This window comes from Callionymus lyra, chromosome 18 (genome assembly GCF_982586985.1).
Source record: "Callionymus lyra chromosome 18, fCalLyr1.hap1.1, whole genome shotgun sequence".
NCBI classification, from domain to species: Eukaryota; Metazoa; Chordata; class Actinopteri; order Syngnathiformes; family Callionymidae; genus Callionymus; species Callionymus lyra.
The window spans coordinates 13,220,364-13,243,943 of NC_141835.1; the positions used below are offsets into that span (position 1 = coordinate 13,220,364).

Below are 23,580 nucleotides of genomic sequence, written 5' to 3' on the forward strand. Positions count from 1 at the left end.
TTTTTTAAACCACGGACTGGTTTTGTGTCGGCGTTAAACTCAAGGACAAACAAATGGTATAAAGTTTCCACAAGTTTAAAGGTTAATTTTTGTTAAATAAATGTAAACATGAGCCACAAGATCATTTTACTTTGTTGAAAATACCATGTTTTGTGTAAAAAAAACAACAACATGTAAGACGGTAGTAATCAGGAAAATATAAATTGTTATTCTTTCTTTTCGGACCCTGTAACAAATCATCATCATCATCATCATCATCCTCGTCTGTCGTAGTAGCAGCTCCTTTAAACGCCGCACATGCGTGAACCAGTGCGCATGCGCGCTCCAGCGTCCTCCACCGCTGCCCGAAAAAAAGCCCGAGTCTCGCGTCTCTCCGTTGCGGCTCCGACCGACCCGCAGAGTCTGAATGAGCCGAGCCCGGGGCTCCGAACACGACCGCCCGCGCCGGGCCTCCACGGACAGCTGCACGGCGGGACCTTGTGGATTCATCGCGGGTGAGTCCGTGTGTTCGGTGCTGATGCTGCTGGAAGAAAAAAAAAAAAAAAAAAAAAAAACATCCTCCAGGTTCACGAACCGTTTCTTCCTCGCGATACGACGCGTTAAAAAGAAAAGAAAAAAAAACCGTCATCGACGTCAGTATTGCGGGAATAATCGGGTGAGTTTCCCCAACATGGCTGCGTTTGTGTTTGTGGAGACACTGCAGCATCCTGGTCCTGATGTGATGCCGTCACTGGTCCTGAAGGCGCGGTTAGAACCTCAGACACCTTCGCTGGATCCACGAGCTTCACCTCAGCCAGAGTGGTGTGTCTTTACCTCTGTCGGTTCTCGAATCCATTGTGTCGTTTATCACCCGAGAACGTGTCGTTTTCTCCTCGTTTATCTTCGTTTATCCTCGTTGATCTTCGTTGCTCCTCGTTTATCATCGATTGGTTCCCGAAGACGCGTCGATACGGTCGTCACTGTCCAGATGTTTGACCTTTTTTCTGCTCGAAACACTGAGTATTTTTCTCTCTTCAGCGACGTACGAGGGATCACGAGACGCTCACGAGACAAAAGTTCAATTTCTTCTGGATTATTATGGTCTGGAAGTCACGTGTTTGTGGTGTTTTTGTGTAAGACCAGAACTAGGTTTTATACAGTGGTAGTGCACCGAGAGAGCACATACCTCTGCCAAGGAGCTTATTTGACATGACAACCATGAAGGTTCCTGACTCCAGGGGGCGCTACTGAACCCCCACAAAATGTAATCACCACGTCACGGTCGCGTCATCAATGCTTTTACTGAAATACTTAATTTTTTTCCACCATTTATTACTTTTATAAATAGAAAACGATAACTGCAAGTTTACGTTCAAATATTAAACTAGGGGTGTTAGAAAACGTCATTACACGATACACAAGATATCGTGATGTTTTTTCTACGATACTGTATCACAATTCGACATCAGTGTGTCCATTTTTTGTGGCTTTTTTACTCTATTTATTTTATGATTTTCTGTAAAGTTTGTTTAGCATAATTTATTTAATTTTATTTACAATGACGTGCAAGTATTTAAAGCGTTTATTAATTTTGGGTTGCGACTAACCTTCCGGCCACTAGATGGCAGCCGTCATTACCTCCTATGCAACTATAGAAAACGATAAAATCACGTGGGATCCCAGCAATGACTGAGGACGAGAGGATACAGGGACTCTAGCAGCTTTTAAAGCTGATGTTTGGACATATTTTGGTATCAAAACAAATTAAGGCAGTTACAACTGAGGATGAGGGGATACAGTGACTCCAGAAGCTGTTAAAGCTAATGTTTGGACATATTTTGGTATCAAAACAAATGAAAAGCAGTTACAACTGAGGATGAGAGGATACAGTGGACTTCAGCAGCTTTTAAAGCTGATGTTTGGACATATTTTGGTTTCAAAACAAATGAAAGCAGTTACAACTGAGGACGAGAGGATACAGTGACTCCAGCAGCTTTTAAAGCTGATGTTTGGACATATTTTGGTTTGAAAACAAATGAAATCAGTTACAACTGAGGACGAGAGGATACAGTGACTCCAGCAGCTTTTAAATCTGATGTTTGGACATATTTTGTTTTGAAAACAAATGAAAGCAGTTACAACTGAGGACAAGAGGATACAGTGACTCCGGCAGCTTTTAAAGCTGATGTTCGAACATATTTTGGTTTCAAAACAAATGAAATCAGTTACGATTTCGTCAAGAGTCATGTGCTCTGTAAATTCTGCAACACCAGAGTCAAGTACTCGACAATACTACACACATATACAGTATACTTGTTTCTAAAGTATCGCAATACATTGTATCGTTGACACTGTATGTGTCGGCACATATTGGAATGATATTATATTTAAAATAGGATATTAAATACACATGACATTATAAAGAACATTTGTTTTGACACTGTTCACTTGCAGTTATACAAGATATTTATTTGAAAGCGTCACAACTAGTATTTCCTGTGGTTGAGCTCAAGGGCTCGCGGGCAGAAGGGATTCCTGCTCACGCTCTGCAGCGAGAGTATCATGGCTCAGCGCGTCAGAGTGTGTCAGTGACTTACAGAGAGTCGCCCACTCGTCTGCAGGACTCCTGAGTCTTTAGCGTCTCCTCTCATCCTCAGCGCGGGACCAGGGTTTGGTTCGGTCCTTCAGATAAAGTCCTCGAGGAGGATCAGTCGTGACGCAGAGGTTCATGTTGATGAAGAGACTCCAGTCGTTTAACGCTGAACAAACCAGGATTTACTGAAGCTCGGCTCGACTCGTGTCTCCAGTATTGATCCTTCCTGCTCTGGCATGAACCCAAACCATTTCTCTCTCTCTCTCTCTCTCTCTCTCTCTCTCTCTCTCTCTCTCTCTCTCTCTCTCTCTCTCTCTCTCTCTCTCTCTCTCTCTCTCTCTCTCTCTCTCTCTCTCTCTCTCTCTCTCTCTCTCTCTCTCTCTCTCTCTCTCTCTCTCTCTCTCTCTCTCTCTCTCTCTCTCTCTCTCTCTCTCTCTCTCTCTCTCTCTCTCTCTCTCTCTCTCTCTGTCTCTGTCTCTGTCTCTCTCTTTCTCTCTTTCTCTCTCTTTCTATTTCTCTCTTTCCCTCTCTTTCTCTCGCTCTCGCTCTTTCTCTCGCTCTCTCTCCCTCCTTCTTTCTCTCTCTCTTTCTATTTCTCTCTTTCACTCTTTCTCTTTCTCTCTGTCTCTGTCTCTCTCTTTCTCTCTCTCTCTCTCTCTCTCGATTTAATACCTTCATGTCTTCTCTGTTTTCCTGCAGCGTCCACGTCTACCTCTGCCCTTGGTCTGACCTTCAGCTAGCGACAGGTAAACACATCAAGCGCTAACACAGCAGATGGAAAAAAGCTCTTGTAGATCAACAGGAAAGCTGTAAATGGTCATGAGAGAGAATAAAAGTTCCAATTCATGGTCGTTATTTTGGAGTTTCTACCACGAAATATCTGAGGTGTTAAAAGTTTTTTTTCCTTTTTAGTACTAAACATTAAGCCACGCCCCCTTTTCAGGTTTTTGGTTGTTAACTTTCGTTGATTTTTGGCAATGTTTTCTACTTTTTGTAGATTGAATAATCTGAGATCTGAATGCTTTTTTTTCTTCACCAAGTCCCTCACCTATTTGGCACTAAACATTTTTTCTTCAACTTTTCGTAATCTAAAAAGGTGGAATTCTTTTTTTTTTTTTTTTCGACTTCAGAAAATCAATTTTTTTTAACATTTGATCAACGTTAATTTGTGTTCACAAGGTTTTACAAAAACGTTTTAAAGGATTTAAAAAAAAAAGGGGGCGGTGCTTAGCGTAGAAAAAAAAAAAAAGTTGTTTATTTGTTTTCATATCAGGGAAACGAGGTATTCGTCAAGTTCGTAGTCTCGCCTGAATGTTTGTCTTAAAAAAAGAGGAGGGTGTTAGATATAAATGTAAAAGGGGCGTGGCTTATCAATGTACAACAAAAGAGGCGGGGCTTAGCATTGGGAAAAACTGTCAAAATAATTAGACAAAAAGGTTTTTTTTAAGGTGGGTATCTGGTCCTTTACGAGAAAGTAGTCTGTCTTATATTTTTCTATAAAAAAGGGGAGGTATTTAGATATTTTAAAAGGGGCCGTGGTTTATCAATATGATATCCAAAAGGGGCGGGACTTATCTTTTTTTTTTTTAAACTATCAAATGAAATTTAAAAAAAGTTATTGTGGTCAAATCAGGTATAGAAGGAAGTGTCTGACTTTAATTTGTGTTTGACTAAAAAAGAGGAGGGGTTCTGATAAAAAATATATATAAGGGGCGTGGCTTATCAACTTCATATCAAAAAGAAGCAGAGCTTAGCATTAAAGCTTTAGCTTCATTTAAATGTGTTTTTCGTTGGTGTATCGGTTAAATAAATAAATAATTAAATAAAATACGCCGTTTTGATCGAAAGTACTGACCTTGACCAGGAGAGTTGAGACAATGTAGTGTAAAATAAAAGCACAAACTAGACGCAATCGTTGAGACTGATCCAGGATCAGAGAAACGGAGTCTTTGTCCTCCTCGTCTGAGGTTCTTACGCAACCGTGATGTGCCGCAGGATGATCGAGGAAGGCAGCAAGAGAGGGAAGGCCATGGTGGAGAAGAGACAGCTCTTCATGGAGATGAGTGAGTGACTTACATAAGTCCACCCACGGACGATGATGATGATGATGATGATGATGATGATGATGATGGTCCATGGATCTCCCTCACAGGAGCGCAGAACTTCGACGTGATCCGACTGTCCACCTACAGGACGGCCTGCAAACTGCGCTTCGTGCAGAAACGATGCAACCGTAAGTATAAGCGTCTCGTCTTCATCTTCTGGTTTTGAAACCTGGTGTTTGTTCTCCCAGTTCACCTGGTGGACGTGTGGAACATGATCGAAGCCTTCCGGGACAACGGCCTCAACACGCTGGACCACGGCGCCGAGATCAACGTGTCGCGTCTGGAGACCATCCTGTCGTCCATCTACTACCAGCTCAACAAGCGTCTGCCCACCACGCACCAGATCAACGTGGAGACGTCCATCGGCCTCCTGCTCAACTTCATGGTGGCCACATACGACAGGTTCTTGTTCTTCTAGTCCTGGTTCCTCTCAGGAGCAAATGAAAACATCTATGTTTGACTAGAATATGATTCGACCTCAGTCGTGAGTCATTTATCATCTTTTTATAGTTTGACTCATGAAAGATGAACACATACAGGATTTAAATGTCATTGTTACACAACTTTTATTTAGTATACACACACACACACACACACACATATATATATATATATATATATATATATATTATATATATATATATATGCCTGACATGAAGCCCTTTGTTTAGAAATATTAAATATGTTAACATAATCATTTACAGTTTTATTTTATTACTGTCCAATCAAAAACAATTAAATGTATTTTTTTAAATTTATATTACATATGATGATGATGATGATGATACACATATATAAATATGTATATATGTGTATATCGCGTCTCTATTTTATGTTTTTATCTGATACATTGCACTTATTTTATTGGTTATTTTACAACAATATTTATATTTTTATTATGTTTTTTTTGTAAAGCCTAAGATTAAAATATACATGTATATACATGTGTAACATTGTAAAAATGCCTCTAAAGAAATGGTTAACTTAAAGTTTTACCTCAAGAACAAGTTTTAATTGTGTACATATATATTTATTTTTATTAATAAGTCACCGACATATTTGTTATTATGATTATTATTATTATAATGTAAAAAATATGTTAAAAAAAATCATGTATATTTTAATTTGTATATATATATATACTGTATATATATATATATATATATATATATAAGGGCAAAAGCTCGCTTGATCTTGATTTTCATTTTATATACAGATAAAAATGATTATTTATGAATTGTTTATTTTTTACATTTTAGAAAATCATGAAATGAATGAAAACTTAGTTAATTTCAAGTTGAAATTCGACACATATTCTTGGTAAAATATTCGACTCAACTTTATTCACTTTAAATTAACTTTTTCTTCTACAAGAAAATACAATATTGCACAAAATAGAAAATGTTGAAACACTAAGATGATTAAATAAATAAAACAAGTAACTTAAAACAGCTACAGAGTTCTAATTCAGGGACTAAAAGTGGGTTTTAAGTCATGTTTTAAAAAAAGGAATCTTCACATTATTCTGAGATAAAAAAGATAAAAACACTTGTGTACAGAAGAGAATAATAAATAACAATAAAACAAACAAACACGTGCAGCAGATTATTTCCAAACATCTGCTTGTGTTTCCTCTCAAGGTTTCACTTCCTCATTGACGGTAAAACTTGTGAAATAAATATAAAATTGACTCATATTCATAGAGTTCAATGCTCTCGGTTCTGATTCTGTGTCCACGAGACACTTTGAGACGACAGGAAGTCCACGTATGTGTCCTTGAACTGGACTGAAGCTCATGGACTCACTCGTCTCTGCACGGAAGCTGGAGATCAATGAAATGAAATGAAATGAAATGAAAGAGAAGCTTCTCTCTGGAGAACGAATGAAGGAGCGAGTGACTCACGTTTATCATTCATTCATTCATTCATTCATGCATTCATAGTGTTGTAATAATATTGTATATGTTACACTTTCATTTTGTGTTTAATCTGGTGCATTTATTTGATCACAATATTTCTATTTTCAACATGGATTTATTATTGTTCTTATTTTCTATTTTTTTTTTCTGTAATTAAAATAGAATCTGTTCATTTTTAAATGTTATACATGAAATATATTTAAATGTATCAGTTTATTTAAACATCTATCCTTTATTATATATAAATTATTATTATTATTTTTATTATAACTGTTTTAACCGCCTTAGATTTACTTATTAATGTTATTTAATACGATTCTTTACAAATAATTATCTACAAAAATGTTGAAACTGAAAAAATGTAAAATCATACATTTTTTGCATAAATTGATTTTTGCTTTCTTTTTTTAATATGTTGGTTCCGCTTGTAGTTTAATTTAAGTTATTTATTAAAAAATATGTTTGTTTTATTTATGACAGAAAATAACCAACAACTTCATCAATAAAACAAACATATTTTTAAAATAAATAGGTTAAATCAGCTTAATCTGAACTTTTTATCCTGTATTTTTGTTATTTATCATATTATTGTTAAATATTTATGTTAAAAACAATATTGATGTTTTTATTCTGATTTTATTTATTTCTATCTACTCTATGAATCTATTTAATTTAAACGTTTTTTGATCATAAATTTACAATGTATTCTTGTTATTGTTGTATAATTATAATAATAGTAACAAATATGTTGGTGACTTATTAGGCAAAAATAAAATATATCTACATAATTAGAACTTTTTCTTAACCATCAACAATTATTTTCGCAATTATTTCACATTTTATAATAAAATTGTTGTAATGTTTTAATTTCTATTTCTAATATTTTATTGCTTAAATCTAATGTACTATACATTTGTATCATAATCCAATAATAAAACTATTCATTTTATTGTTGTTTATTAATGACAAATAATTATTTACAAAAAAATGATCTAACATTTTGAACTGTAAAAATGTAAAATCACAATAATGAAGCTGATTTTATTTTACTTTAATATCTATTTGGTTCCATTTGTAGTTTAAACGAAACTTATTTATTCCTCAAATACCTTTGTTTTATTAGTCATACTTTTCTTTGGTGTTGCCGACTTATTTAGTCAAATAAAACAGTTAAAACTTGATGAAAAAACAGTGTTTTTCTTAAAGAAAGTGTAACAAACTTACAAAAATCTCTTTCTCTCTGCAGTGAGAGTCACGGGAAGTTGACGGTTTTCTCCATGAAGTCGATGCTCGCGACCATGTGCGGCGGGAAGATCGTGGACAAGCTTCGCTGTAGGTTCCTTCAAAACGCTGCAGTTCCACTATCGCCCGCACGTGGGCGCTGTCGCAGCACCATTAACGAGGAGACGGTCCGTGTTCCCTCAGATATCTTCTCGCAGATCTCCGACTCGGGCGGCGTCATGGTGTTCGCCAAGTTCGACCAGTTCCTCCGGGAGGTCCTGAAGCTGCCGACGGCCGTGTTCGAGGGCCCGTCGTTCGGCTACACGGAGCACTCGGTGCGCACCTGTTTCCCGCAGCAGGTAGGGGGTTTTACCGCCGCGCCCGCTCCTCACGAAACCCGATCGTCACCATTACGATGGCGTTTGTGTCTTTTGCCTCCAGAAGAAGATCATGCTGAACACGTTCTTGGATGTGTTGATGGCAGATCCTCCGCCTCAATGCCTGGTGTGGCTGCCGCTCATGCACCGGCTCGCCAACGTCGAAAACGGTACGACCTTGAACCAACGACCCAAATTTTGACAGGAAGCGTCACTCGCTGATACAATATCAAGAGCTGTCAATCATCTGCTCCTTCTCATGTTGCAACAGAAAGTTTGTCGTTTACGACACACATTTTCCCATGATGCACCCTGATACAAACTATAATAAATATTTATTTCTATATTACACATCAATAATGATCAATACTTGTTTTATTCAGTCTTCCATCCGGTGGAATGTTCGTATTGCCGGAGCGAGAGCATGATGGGTTTCCGGTACCGGTGCCAACAGTGCCACGGCTACCAGCTTTGTCAGAGCTGCTTCTGGCGTGGTCACGCCAACGGTCCCCATAGCAACCAGCACCAGATGAAGGAGCATTCGTCGTGGGTAAGTTAAAACAAACAAGGGCGATTTCTCCGGGGGGGACTTGAACGTAACACAGCTGCTGCCGAGTTCACTCTCCAAGCTCAACGATCGTGAAAGATATTTCAGAACATTCAGTTTATATTTAATTATTATGTGTTAAATAATTATTATTAAACCATAATACCATTAGCAAAGAAATAAAAGGGCATAGAGGCTCAAAATACTGTTATAATTTATTAAATAAATGTATAAGAATAAAATAAATGAAACTGATACGTTGGGGATTAAAAAAATACATAAATTTACTGTAATAATTAAACAATATATATATTTCATATTTGTTTTTATTCATTGAATTTTACAACTTATTTTTTTTTGTATATATACAAATATATATATGTTTAACTCCAAATAAAATAAATAATAAATAATAATACATTTAGAAATCCACAATAAAAATAAAAATATTATCATAAAATGCCAAACAACTGCACTGTACCAGATTAAACCACATATATATATTTCATATTGTTATTTATTTTATTTTATTTTATTTAAATTTACAACTTAACTCTTTCCTACACTCGTACATTTCCTAAAGCATATTATTATTTTCAGTTTTCCAAATTGTATTTTTTTTGCGCTGATATTTATTTTGGTTTATGCTCGACATTATTTTTGTATATACTGTATATTGTGAAATAAGAAGTTTTTCAATTTTAAATATTCTATTTATATTGTATTATTATTTAAGTATTTAATTACATTTTTGCTTATTGTATTTTTTTCTTTTCACCTGATGCTGCTGTTAACAAACATGTCCCATTCGTGGGACTAATAAAGGAAAAATCTAAATCGAATCTAAATCGAATGTAAATCTGAAAACGAGTTATTGTAATATATAAACTGGCCAGCAGATGTCGGTAGAACACACACTCAAATCATCTACAGTAACTTGTTAAAGATGGAATTAAATAAAAGAGGATCTAAATGATCTTCCTCCTCCTCGTCGTTCGACAAGAGCCTCTTAAATGGAATCCGCTCGTGACAACGTTGACCCACTTTCACACCGAATGCTTCCTGAACCGCCTCCAGCTCCCGCGACGACACGAGTGGACTCAAGCTTCTGTTCGTGTCCTCCTCACAGAAGTCTCCGGCCAAAAAGCTGAGCCACGCCATCAGCAAATCCCTGGGCTGCGTTCCCATCGGCGAGCCGCCTCTTCCCGTGTTCCCCGAGCAGGCGGAGCGACCGCAGGAGCTCACGCACACTGTGTAAGTCGCTGCTCGTCAATGAAGGGAACGATGAATGATTCGTTCACGGCAGTGTTTTCATCGATCCATGTTTCATCCTCATCTACACTCATCACCTCCATCATAGGCTTGAACTCATGTCAGAGGTCACAACCTTTTTATGAACCACGGACCCGTTTTATGTCCGTTTTATTACCCATTATTCTCAGGATCTCAGCGTAAGGATGAGTCAGCAGGAGCTCCTGACTGGTCTCTCCACGATAATAAGATCCATATAGAGGTTGTTTTTTTCCTCATTTTCACTTGTTAACAAGCTTGTTTTTATGTAAACTTGATTCATGTATGGATTCTGTAAACTTGGTTCAACGATACAATACATTGTGATACTATAGTAACAAGTATATATTTTGTAGTACTGTGGACTACTTGACTCTGGTGTTGTGATACTGTAGTAACAAGAATACATTTGTAGTATTGTCGAGTACTTGACTCTGGTGTTGTGATACTGTAGTAACAAGAATACATTTGTAGTATTGTCGATAACTTGACTCTTGTGTTGTGATACTGTAGTAACAAGAATACATTTGTAGTATTGTCGAGTACTTGACTCTGGTGTTGTGATACCGTAGTAACAAGAATACATTTGTAGTATTGTCGAGTACTTGACTCTGGTGTTGTGATACTGTAGTAACAAGAATACATTTGTAGTATTGTCGAGTACTTGACTCTGGTGTTGTTATAATGTAGTAACAAGTATATATGTGTAGTATTGTCGAGAATTTGACTCTGGTGTTGTGATACTGTAGTAACAAGAATACATTTGTAGTATTGTCGAGTACTTGACTCTGGTGTTGTGATACTGTAGTAACAAGAATACATTTGTAGTATTGTCGAGTACTTGACTCTGGTGTTGTGATAATGTAGTAACAAGTATATATGTGTAGTATTGTCGAGAACTTGACTCTGGTGTTGCAGAATTTACAGACCACTTGACTCTTGATGAAGTCTTAACTGCTTTCATTTGTTTTCAAACCAAATTGTGTCCAAACATCAGATGGATTTGATTGTATCCTCTTGTCCTCAGTCATCACCGGTATCTTACAGGATTTACCTATAAAAAGTCGAAGGCGATCATAACCACCACACAGAGTCTCCAATTTTATTTAAAATCATGTCAAAGTTATCTCAAGATACTTTACGGTTTAACTTAAAAGATATAAGAGAAACAGGTCCCAGCGAATCACAATGAGGGAATGAACACACACTTCCTTGTAACAGGCAGAAACCTCTAACAGAACCAGACTCGGTGTGAAGACTCGGGTTGATTGAACCAATGGACACAAAAAATATGGAAAACATTTTATGTAATGTTACATAGTAGATGGATGGATAGATGGATGGATGGATGGATAAATAGATGGATGTTTAAATAAATGGATAGATGGATGTATAAATAGATGGATGGATGTATAAATAGATGGATGGATGAATAAATGCATGGATGGATAGATAGATGGATGGATGTATAAATAGATGGATGGATGAATAAATGCATGGATGGATAGATAGATGGATGGATGTATAAATAGATGGATGGATGTATAAATAGATGGATGGATGTATAAATAGATGGATGGATGTATAAATAGATGGATGGATGGATAGAAGTATGGATGTATAAATAGATGGATGGATGTATAAATAGATGGATGGATAGATAGAAGTATGGATGTATAAATAGATGGATGGATGTATAAATAGATGGATGGATAGATAGAAGTATGGATGTATAAATAGATGGATGGATAGATAGAAGTATGGATGTATAGATAGAAGTATGGATGTATAAATAGATGGATGGATAGATAGAAGTACATCCATCCAAACAAGCACCCATAAATACATGTAAAAACCATCGAAGAAATACAATAACACATACATTAAAAATATATAAAAAGACATAAATAAATAATTCTACTATAATTCTACTGACAGTCAAACAGAAAAGATGGTTTAATATTAACAGAGTCTTGAAAAATATTTTTCTGCTGCTGTTTTAAAAAACCTCTCATTTACATTTGTAGTCCAAAAACAGAACCATTTCCATAATCAGTTGCACAATCCTCCTGATTCTATATTCTCCCATCATGCATCAGCAAGACGTCGAAAAACGAAGGGAAAATGCATTTCCTGTCTGGAGTTCATCGTCTTTCAGTCGCCGTTCACTCAGTGCTGCCTTCAAGGTCTTTTTTTTTGTTGCCAAACTCATGCATTTAAGATGAAGTTTGCATTTGCATGATTTTTTCTTGTATCTACAGTCGACCCAGATGTTGCTTCCAGCTCAGAGATTATGTCTCGCGAGGAGGTGTCGAGCACGAGCGTCCGTTTATCGCATCTACATCCACCAGATGGTAGTTCCATCGAGCCCCTAGAGGAGAAGTGTGGTACTGTTTGAGGAGCCAGAGAAGTATGTGGGGGCGGTGAGGAAGTCAGACGAGGACAGAGAGACATCAGGTCAACGATAGTTTGTGAAATAGTTTGTTTTTGGAACTGTGAATTTAGTTCAGGTGTTGGATTATGATCAGTGAACTGAACTAGTTCTTTTTTTTACTGTGAATTTAGTTCCGGTGTTGGATTATGAAATATGAAATTAACTGGTTCATTTTTGGAACTGTGAACTTAGTTCATGTGTTGGATTATGAACTATGAACTGAACAAGTTCATTTTTGGTACTGTGAATTTAGTTCATGTATTGAATTATGAACTATGAAGTGAACTAGTTCATTTTTGGTACTGTGAATTTAGTTCATGTGTTGGATTATGAACTATGAACTGAACTAGTTAATTTTAAGGAACTGTGAATTTAGTTCATGTGTTGGATTATGAACTATGAACTGAACAAATTCATTTTTGGAACTGTGAACATAGTTCAGGTGTTGGATTATGAACTAAACTAGTTCATTTTTGGAACTGTGAATTTAGTTCAGGTGTTGGATTATGAACTATGAACTGAACTAGTTCATTTTTGGAACTGTGAACATAGTTCAGGTGTTGGATTATGAACTAAACTAGTTCATTTTTGGAACTGTGAATTTAGTTCAAGTGTTGGATTATGAATTATGAACTGAACTAGTGCATTTTTGGTACTGTGAATTTAGTTAATGTATTGAATTATGAACTATGAAGTGAACTAGTTCATTTTTGGTACTGTGAATTTAGTTCATGTGTTGGATTATGAACTATGAACTGAACTAGTTAATTTTAAGGAACTGTGAATTTAGTTCATGTGTTGGATTTTGAACTATGAACTGAATTAGTTCATTTTTGGTACTGTGAATTTAGTTCATGTGTTGGATTATGAACTATGAACTGAACAAATTCATTTTTGGAACTGTGAATTTAGTTCAGGCGTTGGATTATGAACTATGAACTGAACTAGTTTATTTTTGGAACTGTGAATTTAGTTCAGGTGTTTGATTATGATCAATGATCTGAACAAGTATCTTTTTAGAACTGTGAATTTAGTTAATGTGTTGGATTATGAACTATGAACTGAACAAATTCATTTTTGGAACTGTGAGTTGAGTTCAGGCGTTGGATTATGAACTATGAACTGAACTAGTTTATTTTTGGAACTGTGAATTTAGTTCAGGTGTTTGATTATGATCAATGATCTGAACAAGTATCTTTTTAGAACTGTGAATTTAGTTAATGTGTTGGATTATGAACTATGAACTGAACTAGTTAATTTTTGGAACTGTGAGTTGAGTTCATTTGTGGATTATGTACTATGAACTGAACTAGTACATTTTTGGAACTGTGAATTTATGTCAGGTGTTGGAATTTGAACTATGAACTGAACTAGTTCATTTTTGGTACTGTAAACTTAGTTCATGTGTTGGATTATGAACTATTAACTAAACAAGTTAATTTTTGGAACTGTGGATTTAGTTCAGGTGTTGGATTATGATAAATTATCTGAACAAGTATCTTTTTAGAACTGTGAATTCAGGTGTTGGAATTTGAACTATGAACTGAACTAGTTCATTTTTGGTACTGTAAAACTTAGTTCATGTGTTGGATTATGAACTATGAATTGAACTAGTTCATTTTTGGAACTGTGAATTTAGTTCAGGTGTTGTATTGTAAAGTATTAGCTGTACTTCTATTTACTTCTCATTGAGTAAGTAAAAAGTCCCTAAACTAAGTTTAAAATCTGATTTTTTTTTCCATTCAACTCAGTTAAAGAGCGACTAGAATACACATTATCGTCTCTTGTGCTATTTTCGCTCTGCGGTTAAAAACACATCCTCAGACTCTCAGGTGCTCCGAGTGAGTCATGATGGCAGATCTGGGCTAACGTGTCAGATTCAATCAAAAGTGGAGAAAAGTATTGGACACGAGCCTCGAGTCGACTGAACCTTTGCGTCATCGTCGGCGTGTTTACTGGCAGCTGAGCTGAGCAAACAAGCTGAGCCGCTTTTTCACGGATTTTCAAACTGTCACTCATGTTGTCTGGGTTTGTTTGGGGCCATTGTTTGAGGCTTTAAAATTCACCACACAGATTTCAGACCAACTTTATAAAGTAATAAATTCAAATTACCACACATGACACATTTGAAGGTAACGTTTAAAGCTAATGTTTGATGAAATTAACATTTCTTGCCAGGATTTACCTTCAGGCACTCGGGTTTCCTCCCACAGTCTGAAAAACATAGCGGATTATTTATGACACTGTAGAGTAGAGTTAAGGTCAAGTACACCAGAGTTTTCAAAAACGACTTCTGATAGAACCAATACCAGCCTACACCCAGTTTGCATTAAAAGTTAGCTTTGAACGTTAGCTTCAAACATTAACTTCAAACATAAACTTCAAACATTAGCTTTAAACGTTAGCTTCAAATTTTAGCTTTAAACATTAGCTTCAAACATTAGCTTTAAATGTTAGATTCAAGCATTAGCTTTAAACATAAACTTCAAACATTAGCTTTAAACGTTAGCTTCAAATTTTAGCTTTAAACGTTATCTATAAGCGTTGGCTTTAAACGTCAGCTTTAAACGTTATCTTCAAACATTAGCTTTAAACGTTAGCATCAAACGTTAGATTTAAACGTCAGCTTCAAACGTTACCTTCAAACGTTAGCTTCAAACATTAGCTTTAGACGTTAGCTTTAAACGTTAGATTTAAATGTTAGCTTTAAACGTCAGTTTCAAACGCTAGCTTTAAACGTTAGCTTCAAACACGAGCTTCAAATGTTAGCTTCAAACATTAGCTTCAGTCGTTAGTTTTAAACGTAAGCTTTAAACGTGTCACTGAAACAAATAGCTTGCATTAATAGATTAAAAAACAGTATCTTAAAGGCCAATTTGAACTCATTACTTGATAAAGTTACTCTGAAATCTGGGCAAACGAGAGGTTACGAGAGTCCATTATGAGGTAATAATGGCTTCACTCCTCCTCTAGCCAGCTGTAATCCCACCCCACTTTGTTTATACAACGAGGCCCTTGGAGGTAAAGACTTCCTGGATTGATGGCGCGCGCTGATAAACCTTCACTTTCGACCAATCACTGCAGAGTGGGCATGGTTATTGTCAACAAGATTTCATCTCCAGAAAAACAAAAAAGTGTTTTCAGTGGGCGGAGCTTAAGATCATTTTCTAATTATCTATTTCAATGAAAAGAGAGTTTCGTACAAACACACACTGACCAGTATTTGGATTTTTAAAAAACCAAACCAAAAATTTAGCAGATTAACGGCCCCTCAGAGAAAAAGGTGGTCAAGTAGAGGGGCGGGGGCATCATACGCTCCAGTGCAGACCCTCGATCGAGAGTGTCGCGACCACCGAGACGACTTGGACCCCAATCAACGAGTCAGCGTTTTTATCGCTTCTGCTGCTGGTCCAGATTATTTATAGACACGGAAATATATTCCTCGGAGTCATTACTCCTGGAGCGGAGTTTCATCCGTGGATCAGGAGTCGCTCTGAAGATGTTTCCTCACATCCTGGGCTGAGGTGACGAGGCAGTCGAGAGAGAGAGAGAGAGAGAGAGAGAGAGAGAGAGCGAGAGAGCGAGCGAGAGAATCTGTGTCGTCACCGAGTCACGTGACTCAAGCGGGTTTCCTTGGAGACAGCAGTGTAGTTCATGGAGATGCTCGCCCGCCTGTGCTGAGGGCAGATCAGGCTCCGGCAGCCGAGGGTCTCGGATGTATTTGACAGGTGGTCCGTCTCCTCGCGGAGGTAAGAGATCAGCGCATCGTCCGGGACTGAATCTTAAACCCCTCATTTTTGGACATACTTTGTCAGACGACACATTTAAACCATGTTGTTTTGCAGCTAAATAGCAAAGATGGATGTGTTTCTTAGCTCAAGTCTGCATGTGCTTGTTGGTTGTTACACGAAGTGACTCATGGCTACGTAAAGGCTTCCGACTGTGAAAGCGTGTCGATCCTCGTCGCTCTTGTCGTTTATCTGAGAGCGTTTCCAATTACTCGCCAGTACATGCACTGTTTTATCGTGCATGTCTGGTTCTGCTTTCGGTTTCTGCTTGTTTTTAATCAGAACACTGAAAATGTGATCTTTTTGTAGAGCCTGTTATTTAGTTCTGACCCAATTCTAACCGTATTTGTTTATTCATCACAAGACCTTGTTTTAAAAAGTGTACGACCCCCTCGAGCGTCATGTGATTATTATCGTTATCATCACTTCTTTTTTTCGGCAAAGCAGTTAGAGATGGAGGGAAAAAACGGTAACAGTTCAGAAGCTCCTTCTTAAAAAAGCCTCAAACGGTTTTTGAACAATGAGGATAAAAATAGTTATTTTTTTGGGCTTAAAAAGAAAACGCTGACGGGACGAATAAAACATAATAGGCCAGAGCGCCGCTTTGTTGTTTTTTACTCCTTTTATGTGATGATTTCTTTTTTAAGAATAAAAAAAGGGAGCAACGGGGCGATATATTTGGGAATGGTTAATGAGACCCTGCTCGCAGATGGACCCGCATCACTTTTTGCTAACACAAAGTCACCTTTCTTTTTTTTTTTCCTCCTCCTCTAGTTTAATTAGTTTCCTGTCGTGCTGGTTGTCGCGCGTTAATTAGGATCAAGCTAATGGCTGTGAAGCATCTTAATGGAAACTCCCCAAGAAAAGACAATTATTCCACAACATTTTGAAAACTTTTTTTCCGTGTCGCCCCCAAAACTAAGGATGATTCATGGTTGTTGTCTTGTAGTCAGCCGAAACCGGTGGCCAACAACATGAACGACACAATGCTCATGTCCTCCGGTGCGCCGACTCCCACCAAAAGGTAAGAAAACCCCTGTGTTGCTGGTCTGTCCTTAAGTGCTTAAACAACAGAACGATACACAGTTAAAATACATACTTTTTAAAGGCCAAGATAACAGAGACAAACACAGCAGCAACAAGAAAGTTCAAGCACAAATAAGAAGGTCTTAAGATGTTTCTTGAAGGAGTCAGTAGATCAACAAACACAGAGGAAGATCGTTCCAAAGCTTAGGAGCAACAGCCTGGAAGGATTTCTCTCCTCTGGTCCTGAACCGTGTTCAGGAACCATCAGTAGATTCCGTTCCACAGACCTCAGAGCCCGAGCTGGGGTGTAAGTCTGGATCAGAATCTACTGATGGAAGGTCTGACCATGAATAGATCTGAAAGTAACAACCAGTATTTTAAAGTTGATCCTGAAAGAAACTGGCAGCCAGTGAAGAGTTTTAAGGATCGGAGAAATGTGAGTTCTTCTACTAGAGCGGCTCGGAATTCTGGCTGCAGTCTTGTTTAAACATGAAAATAAACTGTTACAATAGTCTAAACGAGAAGACACAAACACTTGGATTATAAAGTCCAGAATGTGTTGTGAAATCATTTTTTCTGAGTCTGAGGTCTTCAGATGCTTCTTGAAGGAGTCAGTAGATCATCAAACACAGAGATCGTTCCAAAGCTTAGGAGCAACAGCCTGAAAGAATTTCTCTCCTCTGGTCCTGAAGTGTGTTCAGGAACCATCAGTAGATTCTGATCCACAGACCTCAGAGCCCAAGCTGGGGTGTAAGTCTGGATCAGATCACTGATGGAAGGTCTGACCATGAATAGCTCTGAAAGTAAGAACCAGAACTTAAAAAATGGAACCTGAAAGAAACTGGCAGCCAGTGAAGAGTTTTAAGGATCGGAGAAATGTGAGTTCTTCTACTAGAGCGGCTCAGAATTCTGGCTGCAGTCTTGTTTAAACATGAAAATAAACTGTTACAATAGTCTAAACGAGAAGACACAAACACTTGGATAATCAGGTCCAGATCATGTTGTGACATCATTTTTTCTGAGTTTATAGATTTTCCTAAGTTGAAAGATACAGTTTTTAGCAGTGTTGCACTAGAAACCTTTCTTTGTCACCTACATATGTTGGTAAAATCTCTTGATCTAATCTGTTGCTATGTTGGATTTGTTCAGTTTATTCCACATAAGAGGGTTTGGAAAACGCTCATATATTTTCATCTGAGACGTTGGAACTTAAAAGCACAAAAAGATTGTGATAGAATTGGAGCCAGATTGTCTCGGCGTGACGGTCGTCGGATCGTTTTCTCTTCATCGTTATCTTGCCTCGTGCTGATGATCTAGATGTGGACGCGATAAGAACTTGAAGGACTGTGAGATATTATGTCTTCCATACTGTAGGTCAACGAAGGGTGAAGCTTCCTTCTCACTGCAGTGTCGCTCCTTCTCTGGAGATTCATCCATTTAAAAACTCTTAATAACGTTGTTTATACCTTTTTGACTTCAATGTATCTTTAAATTGTTGCTCAGTGTTGTGCGCCTAAGAGTGTGTGTGTGACTGTGTGAAAGCTTGTCAAAGACACATTTATCTTAAGACGTTTTTGTTTGTTCAGGCTTTTACTGGATTTTCTGGAACTCCTGTTGTGTTCTCAGTTTTATCTTGACCTTTAAAGTATATATTTTATTGAGTATTGTTTTGATTGTTCATAGCGCTTTGTGACCCTGGTCTGGAAAAGCGCTATATAAATACAAATTACTTATTTACTTACATTTATATAACGTTCGTTATTAAGATAATGAAGTCACTATTAACGATGGATGGTTTCACAAAACTTTCGATGGGGTTTCATGACACAGTGTCATGTTTTTCAAAGCTCAGTAGGTGGCGCTCTTAGTTTAAAAAAACGATTATTCTTTTTTTCTACACGTTTAACCGATGCTTCTAACCGTTATGTAACCGGTTACACAAAGGAGATTTATGATCTACGATGTTCATTCATTGTTTCTTTTCGGGACTATACGGCGCACGTTAATGCTTTGATTGTCTGGTTGTACTTAGTGATCTTTACGTGGATCACGGTGCTCAAAAATAGTCAACATTTTGGTATACTTCGAAGCCGCGGCACTAGTCACCTTAGTATTACGTTGTACTTGTGATCCTCGCGGAGTAATACTATTAGGAAGCCACACTTTATATTGTTTGTAATTTAGGAACATTTTTAAACCCTATATAAGTACAATAAATATTTGTGTATGAATAAAATTGTTGTATCTCTTTACAATCGTTCAGAAAAGATTGCGAGTCGTACATCACCTGACCGAAACACACGCGCCTCATTGGTCGACTATATATTGGCTAGAAATGAACAAGGAGTAGGAAGAGAGAGAAAAACAGACTTTTCAAAAAGTTTATGATTTGATACCCGTGTCACCGTTTCTACGTTGAGGCTTCGGCTTCATCAACCTTTTCATGAAACTTCACGACACCTCATAGTTTATCAGTGTCATTTTGAAGAAATCCGTGATGAAAATGATGCTAAATATTGTCTCGTCCTCCATTGACTAGAACATGGTTCGGGTGGTTTGACGTTGAAGGTCTGTGCTGATGGTTCGTGGTCATTATTGACACCTGATTAAAGCAATAATGGAAAATAAGTAAATTACATTTTGTTATCACATGGATAGGTTGTGTTTCTGTCATATAAACCATGCAGGTCTGTTGATCTGTAAACTTTCTGAGTAGTAATGTGTGTAATTATATATGATTGTAGTTTATGTCACGGTTTTTGTGATGTAAGTCTGGATCAGATCACTGATGAAAGGTCTGTCCATGAATAGATCTGAAAGTAAGAACCAGAATTTAAAAATTGATTCTGAAAGAAAACTGGCAGCCAGTGAAGAGTTTTAAGGATCGGTAGAAATGTAAGTTCTTCTACAGAATTATGGCTGCAGAGTTTTGTATGAACTGCAGGCGAGACAGATCCTTCTTGTTAAGACATGAGAACAAACTGTTACAATAGTCTAAAGGACATAAACACATGGATTATAAGGTCCAGATTTTGTTGTGACATCATTTTCCTAAGTTTAGAGAAACAGTTTGTGGTCAGTTTTCTGCAGTGTTGAACTAGAGACATGTATTTGTCAAACACTATAATAATGTTGACATGATATTAAGGAAAATGGGAACAAATTATTTTTAAAGAACAAACAGACCATGAGGAAAACCGACCCAACCCCCCTGTGACCAATTTAAGATATTTTTCAAAGCCACAAACAAAATAAATTGAGTCAGATCTGAAGTCATTTCAGGAGAAAAACACATTGTTCATTGTCAACATGTTTAAGTGTAAACAATAGTTTGTGTAGTTTCTCGTAAATATCAGGCGGTTGAGCCTCCGAAATCGTTTTAATCGTTGCTAATTCTCCATCATCTGGCAGGTCCATGTAGTCTGGACTCGTGACCTTAGAATCAAATCACCATCATGCATTTTTCAAAAGCCATCGCCGGCTTTTAGATTGAATTTTAATGATTGGATTAATTAACTTTCTGATACTCGCAGCAGAGGAAAATCGCCAACGCGGTAAATCAAGGAAAAGGGAAGGTTGTGAATCTCTGTCCACACGGCGAGCTCAGGAGGAGTTACAGTCGGACACGAGGGTCTATTGCCAGAAGCGGCTTCTTGATGTTCCAGACACGACTTTAATCTTTACAAGCAAACGTCGGCGTCAGTCGTCGACAGGTTTAAGCTCCGAAGGGTGAGACGCTAAATTATTGAGTGTCCTATTTCTTGACGAAACTGAATATTCAGCTCGAGTGAATCAACGTTTGACGTCAGACAATTAGTTCATGGTGTCATCGGCAAATGGTGAAGTTATGTCACCATTTCATGTTTACAATTCCACCAACTTTGAACCTTTATACCGTTATATGTTAACAAAACATTGTTTTAATCAAACTATTAGTCTTTTTTTTCTGTTCCTTCAGTTAATATTATTTTAAACTTGCATTTAGTTTCCTATTATTTCATGTTTTGTTATGTATTATCAACTCCATGTTGGTTTCCTCCCACAGTCCAAAAACATACAGAGGTTGATAACTTGATAACTTGGGGAAATTGTTCCTAGGTATGAGTGTGTGTGTGAATGGTTGTCAGACTGGTGTCCTGTCCAGGGTGTCCCCTGCTTCTCGCCCTATGATACTTCAGTCTCCCCGCGACCCCAGTAAGGGATAAAGCGGTAGAAAATAAATGAATGAACTCTGCATTCAAGTGACAATAGAATGTCAGTCTTTGATTTTAATATTGTATTCAAAATAAAATTGATTTTTATTATTTTAATATATATTTTTCTTGCAAAACCCAAATCAAAGTGTTGAAATTGAACTTGCTGTAATGAAAAAATAATCATGTAAAAGCTCCCAAATTGGAGAATTTAATACAAAATTGGTATAAAACTAGTCTTTTCCAATAGAATATTTAAGCTCTTATGTAGCTCCAGGTATAAGAACGCAACAGGTGCAGATTGAAATGAACGGCGTCTACTATCAACGTCTTTCAGGAGAACATTTTCATTTCTCCTCCTGGCGTCACGAACGACCGCCCCGCCGAAGGGATGGAGCATATGTCCGTCATCTGTCCACGCCATATGCCGCACAAATCATCGCTTGTCACACCCATTTGACATCTCTAGACTTTTGGTGAACGTCCCAGGACCTGGATCCCCATCCTGGTTTTACCTCCGCTGATTCATTTTGATATTCATTTCTATCCTATTCTTCCAGCGTCCTAGAGAGCCCGAGCCGGTTGGACGAGGAGCATCGCCTCATCGCTCGCTACGCCGCCCGTCTGGCCGCGGAGGCGGGAAACTCCACGGTTCGTAAACCTTAGCTTAGCTTTAGCATTAGATATATAGATGTATATATAGATGTATATCCAACATATAGATGTTTATATAGATGCATATCCAACATATAGATGTATATATAGATGCATATCCAACATATAGATGTATATATAGATGTATATCCAACAATTAGATGTATATATAGATGTATATCCAGCATATAGATGTTTATAAAGATGTATATCCAACATATAGATGCATATCCAACATATATACTGTATGTATATATAGATGTAAATCCAACATATAGATGTATATCCAACATATAGATGTATATATAGATGTATATCCAACATATAGAATATCCAACATATAGATGTATATATAGATGCATATCCAATATATAGATGTATATATAGATGTATATCCAACATATAGATGTATATATAGATGTATATCCAAAATATAGATGTATATATATATGCATATCCAATATATAGATGTATGTATAAATGTATATCCAACATATATATGTATATATAGATGTATATCCAACATATAGATGTATATATAGATGCATATCCAATATATAGATGTATATCCAACATTTAGATGTATATATAGATGTATATCCAACATATAGATGTATTTATAGATGTATATCCAACATATAGATGTATATATAGATGCATATCCAACATATAGATGTATATATAGATGTATATCCAACATATAGAATATCCAACATATAGATGTATATATAGATGCATATCCAATATATAGATGTATATATAGATGTATATCCAACATATAGATGTATATATAGATGTATATCCAACATATAGATGTATATCCAACATATAGATGTATATATATATATGCATATCCAATATATAGATGTATGTATAAATGTATATCCAACATATATATGTATATATAGAGGTATATCCAACATATAGATGTATATATAGATGCATATCCAATATATAGATGTATATATAGATGTATATCCAACATATAGATGTATTTATAGATGTATATCCAACATATAGATGTATATATAGATGCATATCCAACATATAGATGTATATATAGATGTATATCCAACATATAGATGTATATATAGATGTATGTCCAACATACAGATGTATATATAGATGTATGTCCAACATATAGATGTATATATAGATGTATATCCAACATATAAACAGTACAGTTTGGGCTCATTTTTTAATTTTCTGATCGTCTTCTTGTTTCAGCAACAATGTCCTCCGTCAGATCTGGGCTTCAACTTTGACGCCAACAAACAACAAAAGCAGCTGATCGCAGAGCTGGAGAACAAAAACAGGTGAAGATAAAGATGTATTTACCCAACAGGAAGTTAGTTTGAGTCTGACTTCCATGTTGTTTGAGGCTCAATGATCTCTCGTGTTTGTTCTCCTTCACCAAACACAAATACCAGTCGTACTATTGACCAGAAACTGATT

The 23,580-nt window shown here is 36.8% G+C and overlaps 1 protein-coding gene across 5 annotated transcripts in view; it reads left to right on the forward strand.

Annotated features, from left to right (window-relative positions):
* Positions 1-279: 279 nt before the first annotated feature.
* Positions 280-23,580, forward strand: part of dtnbb (dystrobrevin, beta b) — a 32,926-nt gene continuing 9,625 nt past the window's right edge. For 2 of the 5 annotated variants that reach the window (XM_087780572.1, XM_087780574.1), the window contains exons 1-13: positions 280-494; positions 3,272-3,318; positions 4,568-4,635; positions 4,725-4,805; positions 4,866-5,079; positions 7,842-7,927; positions 8,021-8,175; positions 8,258-8,363; positions 8,577-8,743; positions 9,870-9,994; positions 17,202-17,276; positions 22,032-22,122; positions 23,353-23,441. In XM_087780572.1, coding sequence (XP_087636698.1) covers positions 4,569-4,635; positions 4,725-4,805; positions 4,866-5,079; positions 7,842-7,927; positions 8,021-8,175; positions 8,258-8,363; positions 8,577-8,743; positions 9,870-9,994; positions 17,202-17,276; positions 22,032-22,122; positions 23,353-23,441 — 1,256 coding nt within the window. In that variant the 5' untranslated portion in view covers positions 280-494; positions 3,272-3,318; position 4,568. The remainder of the gene's footprint in view (positions 495-3,271; positions 3,319-4,567; positions 4,636-4,724; positions 4,806-4,865; positions 5,080-7,841; positions 7,928-8,020; positions 8,176-8,257; positions 8,364-8,576; positions 8,744-9,869; positions 9,995-17,201; positions 17,277-22,031; positions 22,123-23,352; positions 23,442-23,580) is intronic. The other 3 variants (XM_087780573.1, XM_087780576.1, XM_087780575.1) reach the window with 3 other exon arrangements.